This window comes from Gopherus flavomarginatus, chromosome 10 (assembly GCF_025201925.1).
Source record: "Gopherus flavomarginatus isolate rGopFla2 chromosome 10, rGopFla2.mat.asm, whole genome shotgun sequence".
Taxonomy (NCBI): Eukaryota; Metazoa; Chordata; order Testudines; family Testudinidae; genus Gopherus; species Gopherus flavomarginatus.
In genome coordinates, this window is record NC_066626.1 from 34829705 (window position 1) to 34840417 (window position 10713).

The 10713-nt window shown below is 39.0% G+C and overlaps 1 protein-coding gene across 1 annotated transcript; it reads right to left on the reverse strand.

Annotated features, from left to right (window-relative positions):
* Nucleotides 1-1278: 1278 nt before the first annotated feature.
* On the reverse strand, nt 1279-6003 carry DUSP19 (dual specificity phosphatase 19). Its single transcript, XM_050916449.1, has 4 exons — nt 5595-6003; nt 5081-5127; nt 3199-3351; nt 1279-1953 (listed from the first exon to the last, which is right to left on the reverse strand). Exons 1-4 carry the CDS (start codon nt 5818-5820, stop codon nt 1732-1734), a joined length of 648 nt encoding a protein of 215 aa, XP_050772406.1. The 5' UTR covers nt 5821-6003; the 3' UTR covers nt 1279-1731.
* Between the last annotated feature and the right edge of the window lie 4710 nt (nt 6004-10713).

Consider the following 10713-nt stretch of genomic DNA (forward strand, 5'->3'; position numbering starts at 1 on the left):
GATGGCCAACCCTCCAGGATTGTCCTGGAATCTCCAGGAATTAACAGATATAGACTCAGATCTTGCAAGTGAGTCCACTCTTGAACCCATGTGAAGCATCACTGCCTTCAGTAAAACTTCACATGGGCCCAGGGTTCTACTCATGTAGATCTGCTTGCAGGATCAGGACCATGGACATTTAGGACAAAATAAACCCTACTGAGCTGTGAGAACATTATTGACATTACTGATAATATGCTTGAGATACACTTTCTGGTTTAGCTTTTGATAAAAGCTCCTACTTAGATTAGTTTGTCAAAATATACATACTAATACAATGGCCACCTTTTAAAAATACCAATACCTACTGCTTAATATAGTTAAATTTACCGTGGCATCCTAAACCCATTGTAGGAAATACTGCAAGTCAAGTTGCTGGTGCCCAAAGGCAGGCATGTTATATATTTATAACAAATCTCTCAGCTGTCCCTCATTTTACATACACATTTATACTTGACCCACCCAAATCCTGTGTTATTTCATTTCTACTGCAAATTAAGAGATCAGAAATGTTGAATCACGAAACCAACAATACTGCCTATGGTAAATAAATTAATCTTTTAAAGCCTTTCACACCTATTTATTCTTGAATTTCTCACTTTGAGTTGTTTGTCAATTATGAGAGCTGGCAGGATAATGACAAGTTGAAGAAATTTCAAGAAAAAATTACTCATTGTTCCACCATCCTTTCTCTTTTAGGTATCTCAGCTTGAAACGTCTGTTTTTGGCACTGCTTCTTTATGTCATCTCCATCTTCAGTTTTAAACCAGTTTATATTACTGGTTAGAAGGGGTGTAAATGAGGGCAGTATTTTGTCCTTGTTCTGTAAGGAAGTGTACACAACATTGTAGGTTTTAAGTCTTTAGCCATATTCTGGGGTTTACAGAGTGGACAGCTTCTGGGGAGTGGACATTAGAACAGCATCCTTTGAAAAAGTAAACTTTTTTGAACAAGCCTACCTATACCATGTGTTGCAAGAGATAAAGAGGAAGAGGTAAGTTTCCCCCTCCTGCTTTGGTGACTAGTATCATTGAAAGCTCTGGCAGGAAGCACTTCCTTTATTCTTAAGGAGGCTTGTGGCTGACCCCTGAACAGGATGCGAGGGAAGAGAAGGCTCCTTACTGTCTGGCCACCCCATAGAATTCAATAAAAACCTGTTTATCTTGCAAAGTCAACTTAAAAAAAAAACAGAGGCAGTTTGTTATAAGAACACTTTATTATCTAGATTTTATAACCCACTAGACTGGATAAAGATTGGACTTGGTATTAAAGTAGATGGGGTCACTTTATTATCTGAGCCTGCATTTTATTTTCTTTTTCTATTGCTACCTCCACAGACAGTTCAATGAAAACCTACCATTCTTTTCCACCTGATGTTTCAAACAAACCAGCACTTCTTTGAACTTTTTCTCACCACTCTGGGAAAAATGTGTCCTTGGGCCAAATTATCTCTGAAGTCAATGGAAGACTATCACGGAAAAAGCCGGTCTCTTAGCAACTGAATGTCTGGACCAACTAGTGTAACAGTCTATTTAGACTAAAAAGCTGAAGAATGAACTGTAGGGGAAAGGAATTTAATCTCCCCTCATACACAGATATTTAAATTCAGAAATGACCGTTTAAGGTATGCTATGCCAGCACATTTGTTACAGAATAACCACACAGATAGTTGCATGCATCTCTCTTATTTTATCATTTGTGATCATCTATGCTTCCATTTGCCTTTTTACTGCACTCTTGATACTTGTGAAGCTGCTCCATAAAGCCAGGATTTGGACAGATAGCAGGTCTTGCATTTTTCACCCAAGAAAATGCCCTAGCAAAATTGAGTCCTTCTGAATTAATTAAAAAACCAATGATGATTGCGGCAGCACGAGAAACTCCTGCATTACAGTGAACCAGCACCACTCCATCCTTCAAGAAAAAAATGAAACACATTAGTCATTTAAGATACTGTTTTACTACTGGCTATTATACAGGCAGTGGCATTTCATATATCATTTCCTACTGTTTATTTAGGTTTATTAAAAGCACCTTATCTAGCTCTAAGCAATTGTATAAATATCAATACCTACAAACAAGGATAAAGTGCCCTAAACATCTTGCAGTATAGAAATATTAGTATTACCATGAAAGGCTTTATAAGAATACTTCTGATTATAGAGAAGTAACTGGAAAATTAACTTCTGAAGTGGAGCAGTGACACTAAGCTGGCAAGTATCATTTAGGAATGAAGTGGAAATCGTAACTGGAAACCTGAAGGAGGTCATTGACACCCCGTTTCAGGTAACTTGTAAATGATATGTTAAAAAGAAAGAATACTACGTGCCCCAAAGCGGATGGGGCAATGTTACCTTCCTTTATCCTAAGCTATGTAAATAATGAACATGATAGATCTGGTGGAATAAACCAGAACCAGGTTTGACTCTCAAGGCATTTTCTCTTCTTGCGCTGTTAAAGTCAATTACTATATTTTATACAGGCCCTTCAAAATATAACAATTAGAAAGGACTTTGATTATCTGTAGAGCCTGCCAAGCTTTTTAGTAATTCTGGCATGAGATGTGACATCTTTTTTTTCCCCTCTCTACCCTGACGTTGCCTTAATTCTTGTAGAAAAAGGAATCAACCTAAAACAGAGCAAAATTCTGTTCCTAGACTTGCTATGTAGATCTCAATTCTGATTTCCTAGTCTCACACTTCTATAGAAATGAGACCAGTCCAGTGCATGTACACAGAACAGAATATCAGAAATGAAAGCTGCCATGCAAGTTTTCTTCTATTTCCTACTTTTGTTCTTTTACAGGAATTTTGGCATGCAGTTAGGCACTGATTCAGCAAAGCAGTTAAACACAAACTTATGGCTATCCCTGTTCAGTAAATATTTGCTGAACGGGGATGGTTTGCTGAATCAGGACCTTTGGTTACAGTTACAGTTACTAACGTGTGCTCTATTTTTATGCTGAATTCATAGTTTACTGTGTTTCACTTTTAAGGGAGGTTCAAGGGACAGTAGCAGGCTGAGGTATCCCTGACAGCTGGAGGAAGCCAGCAAAAATCCCACTGATTTCCAGGGGCACTGCCAAACTCCCTGTTTCTTTGGTATGTCAAAACACTGCCACATACCCAGGATAACTAATAGTATGAAATATTGATTTACCAGCATCTTAGCTTGCTCAATAAATTCAAAACATTCCGGGAAATACGATGTGATGTCAGTCTCAGGGAGATCCAATATAGAAATATTCTTGTATATAAAGTCATTGGGGAAGGCATTTTCAACTCCATATGCCACATTTAGGACATGAGTAATCTAAGCCAAAAAAAAAAAGTAGTTTGACGACAACAAGCAAAATGGACAAGAACAAAAATAGCAGTATCCATTAAGCAGACATCAGTTGGAACATCAAATAGTAGTACTCAATTTTATTCAGACATTCTGTCTGTGTTTCTGATTTAACTCTCTTTTTGAATCCACTTAAGATTTTATTTATAGTGTTAAAATGTATAAAGCAGCATTTCAGTTTTCTTCAGTCCATCTTAACAAAAGAAGAATTAAGCATTAGGATAATGATGATTTTTCAAGTTAACTTCTGAAAATGAATCTTTGAGAAGTTGTTGCTACAGGTTAAAGTTTGCATCTTAGGTTATCTAATTCCTTTCATAAAGAAGGCACCCAAAATCCTTTGCAAACCACTTATAGGAATCCCCTCACTTATCACTGAAACATAGCCACCTCGGGGGTGGAATGAACCTACTATTTAATAGTGCATAGCCACAGTATGTAACAGATAATGAAAGAATATGAAGAATTCCATATCCAATAAACTACTAAGGGAATTTTTAGGCTGGTCGAATCTGATTAACCAAATTGAATTTGACAAGACTGACACCTTGTAGAAAGGAGCCATGGGATCTTGAATGACTGTGCGTAAGCAAAAACATCCCAGCTGAATGTGGAGGGGGCCCAAATTAAATTAAGACTGTGAGGGTCTTCTGCTCTCTGGGTGCGCTGACTGGTCCTCTACTTGACCTTTGCCTGCTAGCAGTATTAGGCACTCTGGGGAAAGATCTGGTCAATGGGCCTTCGCTCTCATGCTGAATCATATGATGGAAGAGCTACTGCTTCCCCTCACAGGGATGAAGAGAGAATATCTGTTGGGCAGGGGATGAAGAGAGAATATCTGTTGCCCACACCCTAACTACACCAGCTAGCATAAGGATTTTAAACAGAAGAGGGGGACAGCAGAGCACAAGAGAAGAATAGAAGAGAAAATTAGCTGCAATATATTAGCCAGCCCTACAGCTGAGGAGGCAACACCTCCATCAGCAAAATGTCCCCTAGCATTATGCTGGGGCATTGGAGAACTGGTTAACAGTGCACTTATTGAGTCACCAGCATTGCTTACTGGAGCATGGGGCCTCATGGTGCAGCAGGTACAGACTAGGCAGGACAGGGAAAAGATGGCCTTATGCCATTTTTGCGCTGTCTGAATTCTGGCCTGGCTGGAGACTACTGTAAGTTATGGCAAGGTGGCATAAGGCTATCCATAAAGTCCCTATACTGCCAGAGTATTGGCCTGCAGCAGGGGAATCCCCCTGGAGTACATTCCACTCTCATTAGATCACCAGTGATCTAGAAAGGGACCAAAGTTGGGGAAAGACTCAGGACCATGTCGTCCCCCCCATGAATATCTCCCATTCAAACACTGAGCAGGCTCATTGACCCTGCTTAGTATCTGAGGACTGATGAATACACTGTTTGAAATGCATATAATCTATTCTTTAATAAAGTAAACTTTAAACCACAGCTAATCTTGAAATTTCATATTTCTTATGAAACCCACAAACACTTATCACATTGTGTGCATGGATCAGATGCAAGCTTTTGAGTAGCAACCTTATTAAATTAGATATAAAATATAGCTCATTTTTAAAGGGAAAAGTCAGAAAACTAATATTCTCTAATGGTTAAAAAATCATTCTCACTAGCAAATGCTAAATATAAAACTGTCTATAGTCATTGTTAGGCAGTTTCTTACCCCGTATTTTTTCATTGTCTCCAGATCCTGAGCAGCATCTTGTGATCCTGTAAAGAGAAGGGGCTCATTATTGCATTATTTGCACAGAGCTGTCAAAATATAAACAAAGCAAATACTCTACTTAATTGTAAAAGAAGTTAGCTATTTGTTTTTCCCTGAGGACAATGAGTTATTTTTAATAATGCAATCTAAATATGTTTACATTGTGTATAGTAACTTCTCATCTGAGTTTAATAAATCCAACTTTCCATCTGCTTAACTGGATAAAACAACGTGAGCAGGAATGCAAGAGGGCAAGCATGAAGAAAGTCATATTATGAATGCCAAGACAGCAATCTCTTGGAAGGAACTTGACCCTGAATGGTGCGGTGCTGAGCACTTTATGAACGATGTGTATCGGCGCCACCTCCAGTTGACTTTCGTGGGAGCTAAGCACCCCCTTGGTTGGTGCTCAGACCCTTCCAGGAGCAGGCATTTAACAGGGATGCAAATTTAAATTCAAATACGTACTCACCTAGCAGCAACCAGGGCTTAATAACGCCAACCTGCAGGTCCAAGCTAAGGTCTTGTACATAACCACAACCGAACCCATCACTTGGCTCTGCTTCTTCCATCACCTGCATTCGGGCATCTTTCCATGTCTCTATAATTCTCTTCCCCGTTAAAGTTGTTACCCTTGTGCATTGCTTCTTAAGATTTTTCCTAGAGAAGCTTCTGATTTCCTGAGTGAGTGAGTGCATTACATGAGCAGGGAACTTAGTTCCAGCTAGCAAGTAACGCAGGCAAACTTAACAGCCTGTAATTCTTCTCAGTGAAGCCAGTCTCCTTCTCTTTAGCCTGTGGCACAGTCTGCACCGAGCGAGCAAGCTCCTTGCTGCTTGGAGTGGGCAGGCAGCAGCACCAGACAAGGCTACCACTCTAAGCCTCATTCTTCTAAAACGGCTGTGCAAGACAGCTTTTGATTGGTCATAGAAAAGCGTTCCCCGATTGGTTTACAATCTCTTCTCCCTGTTAGCTGGCTTTCAATCTGTAATACTTCAGGCACCAATGAAAAATAGCTCTGTGCAGTCATGTTTTGATCTCATCACGCGTGTTATTTGTCTGTATTCTAGTTGTGTTTGTTTAGTTGATTGTGTCGACTGCTACACAATTGTTTACAGATTGTGTAAAATAATTGGGGAAGCTGTAAAACTAGATTGTGATTTATAATGTTTTAATTTAAAATATTTTCAGATGAAGTCAGCGCTTGTCAACATTGCAAGTCAACATGCCCGGAGACTGAACTCCGTTATTTACCTGTGTTACAGAAAGGTGGGCAACAGCTAGCTGGAAAGTGATTTTTTTCCGTGAAAAGTGTTGACAAGCATAGGGGAGGAGATCATTGTGTTGACATTTTCCTACAAATTTGTTCAGATTTTCGCTGGAAAACTCCCCTCCCCCCCGGGTTTTGGCAACAGAAATCTATTGTTAAATCAGTTTTCAGCAACATAAAGCCAAAAACTTTTGGGCAGTCAAGCAACATTTTTTATTTGAGTGGAAACTTTAGTCTAACTGAAATGTTTCAGGTTTTGGTTGCTGGAGTTTGCAGTGCTTTGTTTTCCAAGAGAAACTCAACCAATTTCTTCAAAAATAGCCATTTCTTGTGGAAATTTCCTTTTTGACAAAAGCTCAATTTTTTGTCCAATGAAAAAATTTGACCTTATATGTATGTGAGCTTCCCCATACTGCCCCACCAGTCTGTAATCTGCCTTTAGAATACCATTTTGTTTAATTTGTTGTTGTTGTAAATGGTTGGCTGGAGATATATTTTTTGCTTGTATGCCCTGACTGCTAAGATGTGTGTTCAGGTAATTTGGATAATTTAGGAGAGAAGTTCTTTATGACAGTGTGTGGCCAAGGATGGTGCGGAAAAAAAAAAAACTTGCAGAAACTACTAGTGTTAATTTGCCGTGTAACTTGGTGTCAACCATAATAATTTAAACAGAGTCTTCACTGCAGCTCCAACTATAGTAATTGGAAAAATCCCATGCCTGCAGGAAAGATACCCTTAAGCACTAAAATGGAATAGTTATGAAGACTGATTTTATATCTCAGTAGTTTTCTCCAGAATCTTACGGAGCAAACACCAAAAACTTGAGCAGGATGGGACTCTCTTGCTTACAGCACTGGTGTAATCATAGTGAGAGACAGAAATGGGAGCAGTAAGGATGTTCTCATCTCTGATCTCACCCTCACTCACTCTCATACACATACACTTTCAGGCATTCTGATTGGAGGGTATGTTAAGGGGCTATTCTTCTCCCAGACAAGGTTCCACACTATTGTTTTACCCATGTATTTTAGTTGGGCGAGGGTAACATTTCAAATTCCAAACTGATTCAGGAAATAGGGACCTAATTCAGCAATGCATACTCAAGCAGGCCCTTTGAAATTAATGGAAATCCAGGAGTAGGGCTGGAGCTGGACATTGTCTGTCCTAGGAACCCCTATCTTCAAAAGCTCTGCTGGAGGGGTGGCTGGGCTGGAGCTGCATTGGTGTTTTGGCCCCTGGTCCCAGTTTATGATGTGAGGTGCCTTTAAACGGGCAGAAAAAAAACCTTTGGTGAAAGGGGTTGGGCCAGAAGTGCCCCTAAAAAAAATCAGCCCGTGTGACCTATGATATCTGCCTTGTGTGTGTGTAAGACCTATTTATATGAGTAAGAGTCTGCAACATTGGGCCCTAAATCTTTTAAACCTCCATCTTTCTGACAGAACTAAACAAAAACCCTGCAAGTGTTTACCATCCAGGCTTAACATCTGATTCAGAGTCTCTATTTTGAGTAAAGGTGTTTGGGGCAGGGTTAACATAAAATCAGCTAATCCTTAGCTGACTAATTGAATGTATATCTATGTACTGTGAAGAATGTGTATAATTGCTGCAGCTGCTTTAGCCACCAGATGTCAGCACTACACATGAAATTGTTTGTTGGTTTTAGTTTACTGAAAGGGATGACTGTGCTGCAAAGTGGAACAATATATTTGTCATGCTCTGGGATCTGCATCATGAGTACTGGAGTCATACAAGATGTGGTTGTCCCTATGGTAACTATTTCAGCATTGAATGCGTCTGTGAACAGAAGTCCATAAATAATCCAGTAATCCATACCCAGTTTTTGCAGACAGATGATCTAATCCTTTAAGGTGCAGAGCACTTTCTGCAAGCTGATAAATGCCTTCAACTCCCATTGAAGTCAGTGGGTGTTGCAAGCATCTTGCAAGATTAATCAGTTATTGTGGCAGAGAGAAAAACAGATTTCAAAAAAGCCATCTTGATGTCTTGGCAGATCCGCAAAATTGATAATGGACTTGTGTAAACCTGCAAAGAGAAAAACATATCAACAATGAATATTGTTGGCAATTGTGTCATTTATATTTGTTTCATTTTCATATGAGTGGGTCAGTTTCACTGTTACATTTTCTAATGGTGGATTTTCTGTCTGTGTGTTTACAATGACATTAACTTGATTCTATCTACCTGGTTCAGTAGCTCAGTGAAGCAGAAAAGACAGTTTACAGAATTGTATAGAGTAATTGCACATCTAATGCTAGGGCAATATTGAGGGAAATTCAGATCATAAAGAATTAGGAATTCATCCCCTTCTAATTTTTTGAACTGTGGCTTGCCCAATGTGCTGTTTGACCGAAGACGAACTGTTAAGACAGAAATGTTAAAACAGATTAAAAACAATCAAAATATATTAAAACATCTTAATTTACCTCAAATTCAATGTATATTTTTGCAATATTAGGTGGCCTTGTACTTTGTCTAAAAATAAGCAGATCATGTAACTACTCCTTTCACTGCAGAAATGTTATTTGAGTTTTCAACTCCATGAATGTTTCTGACTCATGCAGGCTAAAGATTAATGACTGTGTTTGAATATTTTCACCTAATGGTAGGTTTTTATGTTCATCATAGGTACAGGCTCTACTTCCCTTTGCATGATGGGACATAGTATTTTATAAAGCTGATGAATGTGTAAGATTTTGTAACAGCTGAAAAGTTTGTGAAGTTTTATAAATTGTACTAAATGTATATAATAAAGCCCTTTAACATTGTCATCATTTGCTATTTAAATAGCAATGTTTCTAGCCCATCATTTACTGGCTAGAGTATGAAGGGTATTGGAGCAGGTTGTTTTTTAAAGCCCATGGTGGTCCAAAACTTTAAAATAAATTGTCTACTTTAAGAGATCTCTCTGGAAAGAAAACAATTTTTAAGGCCCAGTAGCCAGCCCCTGCTCCTAGTGGCAGATTAAGGTATACACTGTAGAAAACCTAGTTTCAGAGGTCAAATTTAAAAGGAGTTCTCAAATTTAGTAAAATGGAGCTCTGAAATCCAAGGGTCTACTCTCTGGTGACCCATCATGTCTCAGTCCTGAATGCACCAGTTGGCATTCAGCTCTCTTTTCCTGAGAGCAGAAACAGTTCGTTAACATCAGTAATGTGGATTTTTGGAATATTTGGGCCTTGCTATCTAAGTGGAAAATCACAAAGACAGAACAGTCTCCTTCATTGTTAGTAAGTTCACAGAGTGAAAAAGGACCTGTTCAAGCAGAGGGGCATATGTTAGATATTAGTCTCTATTTAAAAAAAAAAAGGCAAATAAAACTTCTCTAGATGGCCATATGATCTTATTATTATCACGCTGATACTTCCCTCCCTCAGATCTTCCCTGTGGTTTTCATCTCCTCCTGTGATCCATGTCTTCATTTAGGGCTAAATTCTCCTGCCTTTACTCATTATGAATAATATCTCATCAGTGTGAAGAAAGGGGGCAGAATCTGAGTCTTGGATTGTAAATTCTTGTAGACAGAAACTCTGCACATGATTCTTATCTCACACTGGTGTGAATCAGAAGTAACTCCTCTGAAGTTAATAGAGCTATACTGATGTAAAACTAGAATAAAGGAGATCATCATGGGACTTTCCAAGTAGGTGACTTGAAAAAACTAGCTATGCAGTCTGAAGAATCAATATGGTAGATGATTAAAGTTTTCTTTACACACAGAATTAAAGAGCTGATTCTCCTCTCACCTATGACAGTGTAACTCCATTGAAGACAAGAGGAGAATCAAAGCCTAACTGATGGTTTGCCTATTTGAAATCTTATCTCTTGTTATAGGTCCTGAGGGTGAACCATTCCCCATGGAAAATCCTTTTATGTGTCTTTAGGAAAGTGGAAGGAGTGGATTAAGACTAAATAGGTCCTACAACCACATGTATGGTATGGTATGTTTAGTCTTGAGAAAAGAAGACTCTGATGGGGGACCTGATAATCATCTTCAAATACGTTAAGTGCTGTTAGAAGGGATGGTGATCAGGTGTTCTCCATGTCCACAGAAGGTAGGACAAGAAGTAATCAGCTTACTCTGCAGCAAGGGAGATTTAGGTTAGATATTGGAAACTTGCTAACTATAAGGATAGATAAGCACCAGAATACACTTCAAAGGGAGCTTGTTGAATCCCTGTTGTTGGAGGTTTTTAAGAACAGGTTAAACCAACACCTTTCAGGGATGATCTATGGTTGCTTGATCCTGCCTCAGCACAAAGGACTGGATTTGATGACCTGTTGAGGTCCCTTCCAGCCCTAC